At 49.3% G+C, this 16,887-nt stretch overlaps 1 protein-coding gene across 3 annotated transcripts in view; it reads left to right on the top strand.

The window, feature by feature from the left end:
- Nucleotides 1-16,887, top strand: part of ALPK3 (alpha kinase 3) — a 33,794-nt gene that overhangs the window by 7,039 nt on the left and 9,868 nt on the right. Inside the window, exons 2-5 of one of the 3 annotated variants that reach the window (XM_027657517.1) lie at nt 2,879-2,917; nt 6,108-6,229; nt 12,929-13,046; nt 14,273-15,293. In XM_027657517.1, the coding sequence (XP_027513318.1) occupies nt 2,879-2,917; nt 6,108-6,229; nt 12,929-13,046; nt 14,273-15,293 (1,300 nt within the window). Of the gene's footprint in view, nt 1-2,167; nt 2,813-2,878; nt 2,918-5,533; nt 6,230-12,928; nt 13,047-14,272; nt 15,294-16,887 lie in introns of those variants that run through there. The other 2 variants (XM_027657516.1, XM_027657515.1) reach the window with 2 other exon arrangements.

Here is a 16,887-nt window from a genome sequence, read left to right as displayed (position 1 = left end):
AAGAAGCCTTATACTTGAGACTGATTCACCACTTCAGATGTGTTCCTCAGGATAACATAAGCGTTTACATTCATCCAGTAACTGTAATGGCCCTGAGCTTGCTCGAGGGAGACACATCCACTGCTGATGCTGCATTTCATTAGCAGAGCCCTGTGCTGTTTGTGCTAATAAGTCCCTGGGGAGCCCAGGGCACAAACAGCCCAGTCCCAGCAAGGATCAGACCAGGCACACTGGGGCTTCCAGGTAGGTAGATTGGGTTCAGAGTCTGATGTAGTTGTGCTGTTGCAGCTCTACATGGATATGCTGGAACGTAATTGAAGTGAAGCACCAGCTGCCTGCAGGCAGGGCTGTGCTGGCTGCAGCATCCACAGTTTGATCTTCCTCTCTCGGGGTTTAAAACTCTAGTCTGAAAAGCAAATTTAGCATATTGAGGTTAAACTTCAGTTAATACATCATGGCCTTTTTCTTCTGATAATATCAAAGCTCCTCAAGAGACCCTCAGTCCAGCGTTCAGCGTTGTCTGAGGATGTGAAGTGAATAAAGCCCACCTTGCCTTAACACTGGGGATTAAAAAAAAAGCACTGTCAATGCTCAGTGTTTGATCACATGCATGAGCACAAGGGGTTCATGGCACTGACACCTTTCCTTCTGACTACTCTTTTCTTTACATCTAAGCCAAGACACATCCCCATTTGTCTTATGCAAGAAATGGTGATTAAAACTACACTTCTGCCTACACTAGCATTTTCCAGCAAGGATTTTGGGATCTTCCCTCAAGGGATGGCCAGGTCCTTAGTATTCCTGGAGGGCAAGAGGATGTTTTTCCCTTGCAGTGGTAAGCAAAATGGTTTTGGGTTCATTTACAGTTGAGAAGTTGGTGGTTGAGACAGTTTAAGCCCATGAGTTGTGTTTCCAGCCAGACGGAGCTGCCTGGGGGCATCCCAGAGCACAGGGATGAATCTGTCCATGGGATCACCTGCAGTGGTTGTGCTTGGGAGGAGCATGGGGAGGAGGAAGCTGGATGCCTGGGAGGTCAGGACAAGGTGAGAGCAGCAAAAAGGTGCAGTTTGAGCTCTCGGAGCTCTGAGGGTGTCTGTGAGTGATGAGGACAAGGTGAAGTGGTGATCAGTAAAGCAGGTAATGCAAAGGTGTGCCTGGCAGTGCCAGAAAGGACATGGAGCTCACAGGGATGTCACAGGTGGTGGAGCTCAGCTGGACAGACAAAGTTCTTCTGTCTGACTTCTCCCATGGGCCAGCAGAGCACACAAAAGATGGATTGTGTGTGATGATCAGCCTGTTATGATTAATGTTTGATTTTCCCAGCTGGATAATGCCCAATCTCTGGTATCCTCTGGCTTCGTGAACAGCAGTTGGCACTGGGAAGGGATCAGGATTGTGTGGCTGGGGGTGGAGAGGGTGAAGCCACTGCCACCCCTGTTTGTTGGGTTAAAGCTGCTCCTGAGCAGCTGTCTAAAACTTCTGCTGTCTTTGCTCTCCTGAAGAAGAGTCAGTGAGCCCTTCAGGGTTTTTTTCCCTGGTGTGAATGTGCAATGATTTGTGTAAAGCGTCAGGCCTCCCAGCTGAACTACTTTTTTTTCTTCTACTCATGTAAAGGTTCTGCCTCCACAGGTGGAACATACAGTTGTCAGAAGCACTTTTCAGAGTCTCTCTGTCATCATTTTTAGGGCAAGACTTGGAGTCCTGCTGACTTCCACGTGACTGGGACTCGCACATTTGGGTAGGAGACCTGAAGAGGTGCACCTTCAGGTGGACCTTCAGGTGGTTCTTCCTGCTGTCTTCTCTAGCACCTTCATAGAGCACTGAAGTTTGGTGGTTCACTGGTCTTCAGAGCAGAAGCTGAGAAGGTTTGATCTGTCTGCATGGACGGATGTGGGAGTCTGGTATCCTACATCCCAGAGGGGATATCTGCGCTGCAGTCATTTCTGAGGCTACATGGTGAGGTTGTTGCACATGGTGAGGTTGAGGCACAACTATGTATCTCAGTGCAGTTAAATCCCTGAGCTTACTTGCTGTTGACTAGTCAGTCCCTGGTTAGTTTTAGACTTTTGATTGCCATGTGGGTGAGCTCAGGGCCTGAGGAACTGCTTCTGACTGCTCCAGGTCAATGCACAGAGGTTGTCACACTGTCACAATCTGGCAGTGTGACCTTTTGGCTAGGACATGAGTCCTTGAAGACACTCCCTTGAGAGAGCTGATGACCACTGGTAAGTAGCTCATCTAGGTGTCCTTTGTGCAGGACTCGGGTATTTGATTTTGTTCCCCCAATCAGTTAATGTTACAACATGCTCCTGCAAAGAAAGCAAAACGTGTAGATTCTTGTAAAATCTCCTTCTGTTATTTTATTTTAATGTTTTGCCAGACCTTAGTGATTTGGTTGGCAGGCTGGAAAGCCTGTGTAGTGACTAGGGAGCTATCAGCTTCTCCCAGGAGCTGTCCTTGGGAGCACAGAGGGCACCCAGCTCAGGCCACCTGCTTGCCATCAGAGAAGGGGGGGTCCTGATCCAGACTCCCTCCTGCTGTTTAATTGGACACCTCCCCGGGGGGAGTTGCCTGCTTTGAGCACAACGCTGGTGCATGGAAGGCTCAAGGTGCTGCTTCTCAGAAACCTACTTGTGTAAATGTCCTGACACCGGTTCTCTGCGGTTAACGACCATTTCATTTTTACAGCCTTTGATTTCAATTCACAATGTGGCTTGCTCGTCCTGGCAGGCAGCCTAAGGCAGCTGTACCTTCTTTAAATAGGAACTCTGACCTCTGCAAAACGACTCATCATTAATACGTCTCTGTAACGGTTTGTTTATTTCAGCTCCTTTCCATGCTTCTCTCTCTAATGGTTTTTATGCTGTTTTTTGCTTAGCTTATCAAGCAGCAGATTCTGTCCCTCCAGTTTAGGAAGGTAAAACTGCGTTGCATTAAACTGTTCTGACCAAACACTTTTCTGAATCTGCCTGCACATGACTAACCTGTAGTGCTTTGGTACTAATTATTAATCAGTCGAGAGACCTGAAGTGATCTAACAGCCTCATTCTGCATGATTGGATCCCTAATACTTTCTTGAACTGCAGACAGAAAAGTGAATGTTCATTGTAATTTCTGTATTAAGGTGCAAGAAATATTCCTCTTTTTTAGCCAAAGGTTGGGTGTTCAGCTACTTCTTGATATTAAAGTGAGACTTCCATACAGAGACATTAAGAATTGGATATGCCTGCCCTGAGACTTTTAGGAAAGAAATTTTCTTCCCCCGTCCCCTGCCACTGTTGTGAGTATCCTCATTCACTTGGACTCCGCCCCAAAATGCACTTGTACAGCTGTACTTTGCCTTTGGCAAAAGAACACATTTGGAAATACACGTGTATTGCTGGTGTGCTGCAACGGCAGGTAGAGGAATGACTGTGGAGGGAAAAGCCTCTCCTGAACACCCCTGTAGCTGTGGGATTGCTAACCAAAAAGTCAGAAAAAGAAAATCATGATGAAGAGGAATACACTTCTCAAATCTCCTTCTCCAGCAGGCTTTTGTATGGAAATCCCTCTTTAATGTGAAAAGGCTACTGAATTGCTAGGGTTCCTTCCTAGTCTCCAGGGCTTTTTCTGCCCCAAGGATGCAGCTCCAGGAAGGCCCAGAGGAAAAGCGGCTGGTGCTTTGTGTGGAATTCCTTGAATACTCTGAATTACTCGTTTAGAAAGCAATTTGAATTGGACAAGCCTCTTTGCAGCTGGAATGAGTCAGCTGAGAGCCCCACAGTGCCCAGCCTCCAAAACCCCTGTGGCCAACACAATGGTTTCTTTGAAAGACTCAATAGACCTTCCAGGCTTCCTGCCAGGTGTCGTTGGGCAAGTCTCTGATTCATCTGCTGAGCCTGTGGAGCTCCCAGCTCCTGGCCATGCTGCTTTCCTAAACCATTCAGTAGCCTTTGCTGTATTTCACTTGGTTGTGGGATTTGCACTGAGTGGACCAGACTTATTCCTGGTGCTGCCTGCTGGTGCTGGTGGCGTGGTGCTGGGATTAAACTGGGTCCTGAGTGTCACTGTGTGTGTGTGCATCACTTGATTTTTAAGATGCTGACCCAGTTGCTCTCCTGCTGGGGTATGAAATGTTCATTGATGCTTGGGAAGTTCCTTTATGTGGATCTAAAAGGCATTTACTGGTATGGGACTGGGGATCTGTATTTTGAAGGGAGAATCAAAACCCTACCAGTAACTGCCTTGGTATTGGATTGTCTGCCTTGCTCTGTGGAAATGGGCATTTGGGCATTTTTTCTCTTGAGATTGGACTTCGGAAAGGTTTCTCTGGTTTGAAACAGCTTTTGACTCCCACAGCCCTTTCCTGGCTCCACAACTGTGTGAAGAGTTGCTTACCAGGACCAGTGTCCTGTGGACCATTGGTTTCCACAGAAAAGAATCTGAGCTGTGGAATCTGTTTTTTTACCCCATCCCACATGTATGTTTGGATACAGATAGTGCTTATAACCCTCCTACAGTAGATGAGTCAGGTTTGCAACAGCCTGAGCTTCCCCTGTCCCGACCCCTACCCAGCACAAGGTGCCTGGGAGCTGGGTGAGACTCCAGCTGCATTCCAGTGGTTTGTTACTCAGGGATTCATCTCCCTGTGTCTCTTACAAACCCATTCTAGCAGGAAATCAGAGTGAAAATCATGACACTGCAGCCTCCAGGTAAGTTTTCAGGGTGGATGGAACAGGCAGTTGCTGTGCCTGGAGCTCTCCTGACACCCTCAGCCATGTCTGCTCAGTCTCTGTCGGTGCACTTGCTCTTGCTGGTTCACGCTAAATGTGGGGTTTTCTGGTTTTTCCTCAACAAGTTTGCTTCCTCAGCAGGTAGAGCATGAGTAGCAGCAGCACCAGCATCCTGCCTGCAAGCCAAGGGCTGCTTGTGAGGCCGGGGTCCTCCTCGTGGAGCCCCCACCACGTGCTCTGAGCCCTTCTGCTCGTGGTGGAGCTGTCTCAGGAGTGGTTTGGGGGTTTGTTCCACCCCTTGCATGTCTCTAGAAGCTGATCACTTGTTTAAGGAATGTCTTTCACTGCTAAAAATTATATAAATAGAGCTGCCAGCTACGGTTCTCTTGTAATATCTGCTGTTTCTGCCAAGATCCTTTTGCTTGAGACCATGGAGTCCCCTCTCCTACTGTAAACATGTAGTGTTTTAATTGCAGAGGGAAAAATTAAATAAGAAGTTCTTAGTTTCCAAGAGTCTCAGAGCATTATCTGAATGAAGACCCAAGTTGGAATTTATTTAAGCAAGCCCAGATCTTCTGGGGCCACCCTTGGTGATGCTTTAGCAGGGTTGGCAGTGCTGGATGAATACAGTGATTTATTGCTCTTATTGAACAGTGCTGAAATATCTGGGAAATTCAAGGCCCACTTTGGAGCTTCACAGATTGCACTGATTGGATAGTTCTGGCTATTTGGGTATCCCAGCCTAGACTTTGAGGTCAGTGCCTGAACTCAAGGAGTAGGGACTGTGAGTCCTACCTGCAGCAGTGAGAGAGGTTAGGCAGGAAATGGATGCCAGCTTCCCAGCTAATTCCTGAGCTCAGAAAGCTGCCAGACAGGCTCAGTCTCCCTCAGTGAGCTATCTCACAACTGCCAGCTTTTCTTAATTCTCAGACAGCTGCTGTGTTCTTGATATGTGTTCAGTTCACACTTGGCCTAAAATGACATAAGAATTCTTCAGAAATAAAGAAAAATCCCAGTGAACAGAACAGCACTTGAAACACTGACGGTTCAGAAATTACTTTGTTAGGTCTGGCTCTGAGCCTGCTGACTGGCCAAAGAGATGTTTTGTTGTAATAAAGAACTAAAATGGTTCTTGACATTCATTGCCCCCATAGCCATAAGGGCTAAGACAAAGGGAATGTCTCCAAAATGACACTTTAAATTGCCAGTCATCTTAGGAGGGAGAAATCAGTCAAATGCTCTGACACTGGACTGGACTTATGAGCAAGTGTAGGGATGATGGGAGGGAAGAGGGCACGTACAACAAGAGCACAGGCTGCTGAGATGAGACAGAAAGCAGACCCTTTGATTTTTCTGGTGCTTTGATCTCTAAGAAATGCTTCTTGAATCTTCCAGGAGCACCTTCTGCGCAATCATTTCTCAGCTGACGGAGGAAACACAGCCACTATTTGAAACCACTATCAAATCCCGTTCTGTGTCCGAGGACTCTGATGCTAAATTCACGTGCATAGTGACAGGTAACAGTGTCTTCAGTGAATAACCCGGTCCTGCCTCATCTGCTGGACTTGCGCTAGTTAAGCTCTGCAGCAAGTGGTAACAAGGATAACAAGCCCACCGTTGTCAGACTGCTAAGTAGAGATTTGGCAATTGCATGATGATTTTAGCTTTAACTTAAGGGAGGGGGGAAACACCTGAGAGTGTAAAGAGGCAAAGGCATAAGCTAACATCTCAAACAAGGCAAATGAAAGGCCAGAAAATGGAATATGCTGGTTACTTCTTGGACCAGCTACATTTTATTGTCCTAATCTTGCTTCTTCTCTAATCCTGGACACGTTAACTCAGGAATGTGCAGTTTTGAAGACTAAGGCTATTGTACTGGAGCCGACTCTGTCTGTCTTTGCTGGCTGTAGATGGTTAGAGCATTTGTATCAGCAATAAACTTCTGTGTCTGTCAACATCTGAAATAAAAGCTGGTTTCTGCACAATGAACCAAAATCTCCTTTTGGGCAGGAAGGGATTAAGCCAAAAAGTTGAGGAGGAGGGAGAGGCTGAAAAAGAGGACTGCTGCTAAGAAGTTGTGGTGATGTGGCGTGGCAGAGCACTGGTGTAGAGGCAAGGGGCTCCTTTGCTGATGAGATGTTGTTCTTTAAGTATAGATGCTCTAAAACCTCTGCTCTCTGTGGTATGTACCTGTTAACAACTCTGTGATCCTTCCTGACCTCGCTCATGTTAATTATTCTGTGACATGTTACTCAGTGAGAGATATTAAAGAAGTCTGTAAATTTTAGAAGGAGAGTATCCTTCTCCAGTGAGCCTCCTAGGCACAAGGACTGAGGATTTCCTAAGGAATTCTAGTTTGCCTTTAGAAACATGCTGGAAGTGAGCTGTGCGCCAAGAAGCACAGCCTGAGCCCTCTGAGAGCTGCTGGCTTTGAATTCTTGGCTTTTCTCGCACAGCTTCCCTTGTTCTGCAGTTCTGACTTTCTGAACTTGCAGGGGTACAACTGATATATTGATGTTATTGAGGCTTAACTTCAGCAGACCCCCTCTTGCTCAAGGGCTGAGCTAGGGAGATGCCTCCAAACCATGTTGTTTGGGGATTCATTAGAAGGACTCTTCCCAGTTAAAGCTTTCTGAAAGCAGAAGTCTGACATATTGTGCAGTACCATGGAACTCACCATTCTGCAAGTGTCAGAGGTGGGAAAATGTTTAGATATGTTGGGAAATCCAGAGCAATAGTCCTGGCTTCCCTCCCTGGCTTAAATCTTTACTAGCTGCACCTTGAAGTTGATGGGTCACTCCAACGAGCTCCATCTGTTTCTAGTGACTTGCACCAGGTGGAAAACTTGACCTGATACTGGCCTCATTTTCTACTCAAGTGAAGGAAATTGTCAATGAGTCTCTTCAGCATGTATCGTGGTATTTTTGTGCTTGGTAAACTAGGTTGGGGGATGTCTTCATGCACTTCAATTAATAAACCTGTAAAACTAGGAATTTTCATGGAAATGTTCTTAAAATCAGCCTGGACATATGGGCAACTCTTGCACGTGGTCCTATGGACTGCTTTAGGAGCTCAGGATCTCTTTGGGAAAGAGGGGCAGGAGATGGGATGCTTCCTCTTGACTGCAGGGTCTGGTCAGTAGCTCAGGTATCTCACCCTGCCATGATGTTTGCATTCCACTGGGAGATGTTACTGGGAGAAAGGAAGTGGCAGTGGCATCCCTGGCCAGTGACCAGAGTGGAACCAGTTCAGTCCCAGCACTGTGGCTGGGGTCCAGGGACACTTTGGTGGAGGCAAAGGGCAGACAGTCAGCTGCTCCTGTTTTGACGCTCAAGACACAAATATGGATATGTGACCTACAATGATACCTTAAATTTTTTGCTGCTTCTTGACCAAGAATGAGAGTTACAGGGCAGTCCCACATCAGGGAATACTTGGACTAAGACTGGGCATGTCCTAGGAAGGCAGAAAGATGCAAGTGTTTGAGGAGCCAATCTCCAGAATGTGCTGAGTGGTGCAGGCAAGGAAAAAGCAGGTCAGGCAGAGGCAGGTTCCTAATGCTCTCAGGAGGTGGCACAAACCCTCCTTTCCTGCTGTTGCCTAGTTCTGCCTGCTGCTGGTGTCCCTACTACATCTGATTTGATTGTTTTGGGTCAAATCCTGCATCAGTTATGACATGTTTTCTTTTTTTAGACAAAATTAGTTCATCGTTTGTTCTCTGAGAGATGTGAAAACCAGAACATTTCCATTTACTGTGCAGCTTCACCCCATGTCTCTGCACCAAGTGTTTTCCTTGGTGGGTCTGTCTGGACTTTGGGACCTTGAGTGCCATCACAGATCCTTCCCAGTGAGTGGATATTGGGTTTCTCTCTTCAGAGTGGCTCTTAGTGGAGCTACAAGGATTTTCCAGCTTTTCAGCCATTTCTGTATAGCGTTGGCTGGGAAGGAGAGATGTTGGCTGATGAAATGGGGAGGCTTGGATGAAGGTGCCTGGGTCTGTGGCTGCTTGTTAGGGAATGAGTCCAACCAGGAGAGGTGATGGTTGGATCTAGCCAAGACCATCATATGTCAGCTCCAGCCCATTGTTGTAGAGCTGCCTCTTCAGTGCTGTTTTGGCCCTCCTTAGGCCAGTTCAACCCCTGTGACCTGGCTTCCCAAATCATCAGCTCAGGGGCTCAAGCCCATCAGTGCCTCTATGGTTTTATTATGAGTACAGAGGGGAAAGGGCTCTACCCATACCTTGGGGAAGAGCCCTGGGGTAAGGTGAGTAGGCAGTCACAGACTTAGTGGATGAGGATTTTAATAAGGATAAAGGAGCTCAACTTGTTGCATCCGTAGTGGTCCTCTGAGGGAAGTGTTTGAAAGATGAGAGTGAAGTGCTTGGATGAAGGATGTCTGGAGAAATGCAGGAGGGGTTTGGAAGTGGGGTAGTGAGTACAAGAGCAGAGAGCAGGCTACTGGGAGATGAGGATGTTTGGGTTTGGGGCAGCCAGGACAAGGGAAGGATGGAGAATGAGCACTGCTTGCAGGCTGGTACCATGGGGAGCTACTGCCCTTTGTATCTGTCCCTCCTGCCAGCATTGCTAGAAACTTTGTCTTCAGGTGCTGGGGAGGTTTAAATCCATGAAGCCAGAAAGAATGGGATCTTACCATGAATTTTATTCCCCAAACTGCCTGAAATTCCTGCTCCACGTAGCTTGTGTAGAGCAGAAACAGGAAACTGTGGTGATTACGTGTAATGGCTCTAAAATCTTGCCACCTTCGTTTCAGAAGACTTAACACTCCCCACTTTCCTGCCCCCAAAAAATCAAAAGAAAAGTTACTTTAAACAGAGCTGCTCTGGGTGATTTTAGATAGATATATTAAGAACTGTTTTGGATAGATATTTTAAGAACTGCTTAGGATACAGTCACAAAGCTTTGAAGACTTCTCGGATTTTAACAGCTTTCAGAAAGAGAATGTTTGATCTAAACCTGGCAATCTCCATGAAAAAAAAATCCTTGCTCTGAAAAATCTCCTGGATCCTGTGATGGCTGGAGCAATGCTGCTGGAAGACACACTTCCCTAAAGGCTTTTGCTAGGCCCGAAGATGTGCAGGGGATGCCTGATCTCCTCCCCAGAGCACCCAGCACTGCTCCATCTGCAGCAGCAGGGCTCGGGCTGGGGCAGGCAGGGGACGAGCAGCTGACAAATCCCTCCCGGCGCCATCTGCACGGGGGGTCTGCGGCAGTGGCAGATTTTTGAAGGACGAGTGCTGATTTATGCTCAGGGTCTCTCATGCTAAGGGTGGGCATCTAGTACCCTGCAGTATGGCAGTGCCCACCGATGGAGCCCTCGGCTCCACCCCGTGCTGTGGTTGCAGGGGATGTGCCAGGAGTGATGCCTGCCCTCTTTCCGCCCCCCTCCCCGACCGGGGGAATTCATTCACTCAGCAGCCGGAAGATGGATGCCTGCCGCGTCAGCAGCAGCTCCCCTCCCCATGCCAGGGAGCCCTGTCCCTGCACAGGCATCTCCCCATCCCCTGCTTGGCTCAGGTTACAGCCTCTGGGGAGGGATGGATGGTGTTTGGACAGGCAGCTGGGGCCACTGTCCCTACGTGGGAGGTGGGAAGCCTTTCAGCATCCCTCTGCCTGCAGACTTCTAGCCCGCGCTTGCCTGCAGCTCCTCTTGGCTGCAGGACGGGAGCGTGCAGTGGGAGCTGGTCCCTCCCTGCCTGCACTGGGCTGACACGGCTGTAGCCCCTCGGAGGGAGCAGGTATCCTCAAGGACACAAGTGCTACAGGTCAAACGGAGTTTAGGCTTAGCAGGAGGAAAAGCCTTTCCTCGAGGCACTGCACAGTTATGGAAAGCACAGTTCTTTCCGGCAGATGTCAGCTGGGAATGGAAATCAGCTGCGGAGGCCACGGGGGGACATCACAGGGCTTCTCGGAAACGATCTGCTGGCAGTTCCCGGAATGAAGGGCTGGGCTGTGATAGCTGCCCGTAGGGTATTAGGAAAATCAACCTGCCAGCTCCCTGCGATACAGACCGTGGGGGCCTCCCGAAGGACTTGCTTGCGGAACAGCCTTTGGGAAGGGTTGGATTGCTCTTGGCAAAATGTGAGCTTTGCATGGAAATTGTTTTTTTCATCACCCCTGGAGCAGAAAGAATCCATCACAGGCTCATTCAGCCCAAGGTCCTGCTGCCAAGTATAGCCAGTAGCTAATATTTTATGGAAAATATAAGCAACACTATCAATCCCTGATGATCCCATCACCGGGATACTCTCATGACTTTCTCTCTCCAGTTCCCAGTTTAGGGCTCATTTTCTTCAGCCACAAGTACCTGAGGGCTTTGCACATCTCTAGAAACTGTTTTGGGGGTGGTCAGAGCAGCAGCAAAAAGCAGACTGTGACAAGAGTAAGGATGGAGAGCCATGCAGGAAGGGCTTTGGGAGAAAGTCGTGGGTTGGCTTTCTGCAGAAGAGGAGGAATGAGGCACTACCCAACGGAAAGCCAAAATTGCTGGTGGCAGCAGTGGGAGGGGAATGAGGCAGCAAAGCATGTGGGAGATGCAGGGGCAGTGAGGATGGAGAGAGGGGATGCTGGGGCAGTGCAGAGTAAAAGACCTCAGTGAGGGAGGAAAATAATAGAGTAAAATCCGGTCTGTGGAGGTGTTTGGGCCATGGAGATGGCTGCTGCTCATGGAGGAGAGCAAGAAAGAAAAATTCCTCTGAGACTATTTTCCCAGCCCTGTCTGGTCCCAGTGGGCTAAATCCCTTCAGAGGACCAGGGGCCAGAGGACACTGGGAAGCCCCACAAGCAAGAGATGTGGACAGGGAGTGTTGCAGAAGGACAGATTGGGGCAGAGGAACCAAAGCAGTACATGAGATTTGGCATACGCTGCTTTTCTGGAAAAAAGGCATTTTGGATTGGCCAAAACCTGGGTGAATTCCTGCTGATATGTCTCTGCTTCTAGATTTTCACTCCTGCTATAGGACCTTCATAGGAGTGGGAGTAAGCTGGGCTTAGGCATTGCTACGGGCTGCCAGCATCTCTGGCTGGTGCAAGGAGGAGGTTTGGGGTCCTGGTCAGCCTTGAAACCTGTGGGTTGGCAACTGGGAAGTATCCAGGATAGGTAGGGAGTGCCCTGTCTCTGCCCTGTCACTACTCCAGAGTCACTGAGTCTGGACACTTTGGATATTCCTGGAAAGCCCTGACTGGCCTCATGCCAGGGATGTCCATAGGAGCTGACTCCCCTTGCATTCTTGGATGCTGGGGGCTGGTGGGGTGAGCCCTGGGGACTGGTGGAGGTGCCGGACTCCCTTCCTTAGGCCACAGGGAAAGCCAGCAGGGACATGTGCAGAAGATAAGTTTTGGGTGCCTGCCTTGGGGCTTTGAACAACTGCTGAGCATATTGACTATAGCTGAGACATGACGTGATCATTGAAACTTCCATCCTGTGTCTTGGGAGTTGGCTTGGCTGTGCCAGGAGCCCTGTGTGAAGTGCAGGAACTCATGCTGCCTGCTGGCTTGAGCAGCTTTTACATGAAAACTTCTCTTACTCTGAGCTAGAGCTGTTGTGGGTGACTGCTGAGGGCTGTGGCTAGCACTGGTCCATGTGGGACTCACATGCTGATCCAACACTGCTGCCAGTGGTGGGGAACGTGGCTGCGTGCCCAGCCTGCTGGCCAGCCAGTCACACACATCATGATGTCATTCTACTGAAAAGGCAGGTGACATCTGTTGTCAAGTGACATTTGTAGGACACTGAGCTGACTGTGATGCAATCAAGGTTGTTTCTGTTCAATGGAAAGTTTCAGATCGACTTACAGGCTGTGACACCATGTGAAATGCTGAGAGCTCCATGGAAGGGAGTGCTGTTCTCCAACCATAGCCTTGGTCTCATCAAAACATCCCTCTTCACATAAAAGTGACGGAATGCTCACCTTCTCCTCCTGGCCAGTGTTACAGGAGATGAGCGTGTGATCCACACTCCTCTGTTCAGGAATGAAGTGCTGGTATTTTTTTCTCAAAAATAGCCCTATTCCTAAGAGTGATAAAAGTCTGAGATAAGCCCATCAAGTTTCCGTTGTTTGTTTCTGCTGTGTGATTTAGGAATGTGGTGAGCCCAGAATAGCATCTGTCCTGGTCTGCTGGAGCGTTTCAGTTTGCTGCTGATACCAGGCTGGCTGTGCTTCTGGCTGGAATGTTTCACACCCTCCATCTCCTCCCCAGGGTTCCCGCAGCCAGAGGTGACATGGTACAAGGATGATGAGGAGATGGATCGCTACTGTGGCCTACCCAAGTACGAGATATTCCGTCATGGAAATCGCCACACCCTGCAGCTGTACAAGTGAGTAAAGGAGCTGGAGAGGGGCTGGATTTGGTGGTGGAAGCTCTGAGTGTGTTCTCAGTAGCTGGAGGAGCTATCAGCAGTGATGTCCCCCCAGCACTTGTGCTGGCCCCTTCTGCTCCCCACTGCAAGTTCCTGGCTGTCCCTTCCCCTCCAGCTCTTCACTCTGGTGACTCCCCGATCACACAAGTATGAGATCCATTACTGCATCCAGGGATAGCTGCCATGCTGCAAGCAACAGGAAGGGCAGGATAAATCCTTCTCTCTGGAGCCTTCCAGTACTGAGCAATAGGGCTGGACAAAGGTGACCAATGGCAAAGCACTGTCTGCCCCTAGGATGATAGTCCAGGGAGTCAGGCAGGACAAGGACAGAAACAGTTCACAGGAGTGTCCTAAGCTACAGCCCTGTCCCGTTCCTAGCCGTCACCATGGAAAGGGCTGCTTTGGCACTGATGCATGGAGGCAAGGCCCTCCTTTATCCCGCCCTGACTACCAGCTTTTTTTAAATTTAAGCAAGGACTGTGTTTCTGAGGAGCCAGGCACACTGTATCTCCAGCAGGCAGGGACCTGTGGCACCTCAAGTCCTGCAATTGGGATGTCAGACAGGTGCAGCAGAAAACACAGAATATCAGTATTTGCTGATTGTCCTGTCATCCTTGTGCTTCTAGCCTGGGCTTTTCTGCTGCCCCAAGTGTGCTCCAGATTTCCGTCAGAGGCTGGCTCACCTCTTGCAGGAGCAGGGATCTCCATGGGCCAGGTGTCCTTGAGGGGTAACAACAGGGGTGGCAGGCACATGTTTGTGCTGCTGCCTGTGACGTGGGGTGGGAAGGCTTTGGTAAGGCAGTACAGTGGAGGAAGAAAAGGATTGTCATGTAGGCTGTGAAGAGCTGAGAGGAGAAGGTTCTGCAGAGGAATGTGACCAAGGACAGTTGGGAAGCCTGGTGCTGCCTGTTCCTCCTCCATCACAGCCCTCTCTTACCAGAGTTACAACCCAGAGCACGGATTTAACATCAAACTTCCTTGCCTGTTAGTACTGAGAGAGCGCAGAGCCGGGGAGGGAGACCAGCCCCAGGCCTCCACACATTCTGTGGGCATCTCATGGGCCACATCTTCATTTTCTGGCCTCCCTGGAGCAAGAAGTGGGAGAGCAGGCAGGGAATGCCTGTGTGCCCAGTGGGAATCCTGGGGAGGATGGGTAGGTCTCATGCACAGCTTTTGGTTTCCAGGTGCCGAGAAGAAGATGCAGGCATTTACCAGGCCTCAGCTAGAAATACCAAAGGCATCGTGTCCTGCTCTGGTGTGCTGGAAGTGGGAACCATGACGGAATTCAAAATCCATCAGAAGTGGTTTGACAAAATAAAGAGAAAAGCTGAAGAAAAGCTGCAAGAGATAGAACAGGGCAAGAAACGAGGAAAAGAAAACGTGGAGGTGGAGAAGTTGCAGGGAATGAGCCCCGAAAGGCTCCAGAGGAAGCGGAGGCTGGCTAGGGATCAGAATCTCCAGTCAGGAGACTCTTCATGGGAGAAGGAAGATGCAGCGAAAGTGCACGTCGCGGATTCGCAGTCCAGATTGCATAAGGATATTGCTGAGACACAGGAGCAGCCAGTCAGTGCAGTGATGGGCTTCTCAAACAAACTGGTAGCACCTCTGAAAGCAGAGGTGACAACCAATGGAGATGCCACTTTGGAGACTGGGGAGGAGAACGGGAACAGCTTTCTCACGTATATCTATGAGACAGTGGAAGACCTGGCGACTAAGCCAGGGGCAAAAGACTCTGCAGCTAAAAAGAAAAAGAAGGTAGGGGCTCCTTCAGCAGCAACGCAGGAAGCTTCCAAGCGAGAAGAAAGTGGGAGAGACAGGGCCAATCCTTCCTCAAATCCCAGGTTTGCCCCTCCTGTCCCCTTACGTAGGAATGCACGTTTGAGGGCGGCAAAGGATCAAGAAGTGGAAACCAGTCTGAAAGTCAAAGAGCCTGAGAAAGCTGTGAATCAGGACACTAAAACCAGTGATGACGTGTACTTCTCATTAAAGGACATGTATTTTGATAAGCAGGTGAAGCCAACAGCAGGGAAGGAGGAGGTGGGAGCCAAGGATGAGGCCGGGAACGAGACTGCCCGGCGGCCGGTGGCCACCAGCAGACAGACAGAGGATGCTCCATTGTCCTCTGAGGTGTCAGAGGCAGGACCTGTGCTGTCCGAGGGACAGAGAGGCCAACACCAAGCACAGAAGTTGGAGGGAAACAAAGAGGTAACTAGGAGAGAGAGCAGCCAACGCAGGGGTGGCAACAAGAAAATACCTTGTGCTGCAGGGTTGTGCTGTGGCACCACGCGTGGGAGGCTGCAAGTGCCCCGTGGGATCTGCTGCTGAGGCTCCACAGCTCTCCACTGGTGAAAGCACCCAGGGAAAGGGCTTTCTGGACTTCGTGTACCCGGAGAGCAGAGCTTCCTACCCATCTCCAAACAAATGTCAGCTGAGGTGGTGAGAGATGTAAGCCGGGGCCATGCGAGCAGCTGGTCTCCGGGTGGCCTGGGGTGGCTGTGAGCTCTGCAGTTTAATCGGCAGCCTGACCTCATGCGAAATGTTTTCAGATCAGTTCAGCAGGCAGCACTGAATGGCTATTTATAGCTGGGGGTGGGGGCCTTGTGTGTAGACAGATGAGGCCAATGGCATCTGTTCAGTTTAACAAGGGAGCCGGAGCTTCAGTGGCGCTTAACGAGCCCCCCCATGCAAATGAGCACAGTGTGCCAGGTGCACCACATGAGCTGCGCCGCAGGGACTCAGGGTTTGTTTACAGTGCAACATGTATACAGTAGGTCTGAACTGGTTTTTTGGCTCTTCCCTGTTGGAAAAACTCTGTTGAGAGACTCATTGTGGTGGTTATGATGCGCCAGGGCACAGCACCTGCTCCTGACCCTCAGCGCATCTTTTAGTCAACTGCTATTTTTGTCGCTTAACCTGAAATATTTTCCATGAAAATATTAGACTGGAACCTACCAGACTATTTTTTACCTTTTTTTCTTTAATGATCCCTTCCGTGGTAAAAGGTTCTCGGAGTCCAGTTTGCTATCAAGATCTGGAGTTTGGGCTGTGGTAGGTGCATGCTTTTGGTACAGACAAGACTTCAGGTGCAGCACCTCTCCCTTGGTAGGTAATGCACATACTTCAGGATGTGGAAATATCCATGATACAGAAAGTGGGATTGCTGGGTGCCTCAGTGGAAAAAAAGCCCAAACCTTTTTTCATCATTTAGATTTCTTTAGCCACAGGTAGGAGGAGCTTTGCTGGTAAGAACCTGCTGTGTTATGCAGTGACCATCTCTGTTCTGGCTTTGCCACTGCACAGCACCCTGAATCCATCTCCAGCCTGACCCACAGCATCACATATTGCTGCAGGAATTATTGCTGCATTACCCACCCACACCCCCCCTCGCTCTCTTTTATGCCCCTTGCTCTCAAAGAGGGTGGAAGATGTTGATGTGCAGCAGCCAGGCTTGGGCTGTCATCCCTGAGCTTTTGACATGCATCAAGGTATTTTTCTCTTCAAAATCCCACTCACAGAGGGAAACCTGTGACTTGTCAGCTGGTGTGCCTTTGAGGAGACAAAAGGGGATGCTCTTGATTTGAATTTGAATCCTTCAGCTCCTTGGTGCTGCTGGGGAAAGTCCTCAAGCTTTTGTGAGACCAAATAAGTTGGTTTAAAGCCCTTTAAGGCTGGTTCCAGTCATGTTTGAGAGTATTTTCACTCCTCAGGACACGGGTTACTTGTCTTTTTCTCTTTTATTCTTCTCTTAAACAAGACAAGATCATAACATGGGTATTATCCTGGCCTGGGGACCTAACTG

Source organism: Corapipo altera, unplaced genomic scaffold, assembly GCF_003945725.1.
Source record: "Corapipo altera isolate COAL_440 unplaced genomic scaffold, ASM394572v1 308, whole genome shotgun sequence".
NCBI lineage: Eukaryota > Metazoa > Chordata > Aves > Passeriformes > Pipridae > Corapipo > Corapipo altera.
This window is presented reverse-complemented; position numbering and strand designations above follow the sequence as displayed.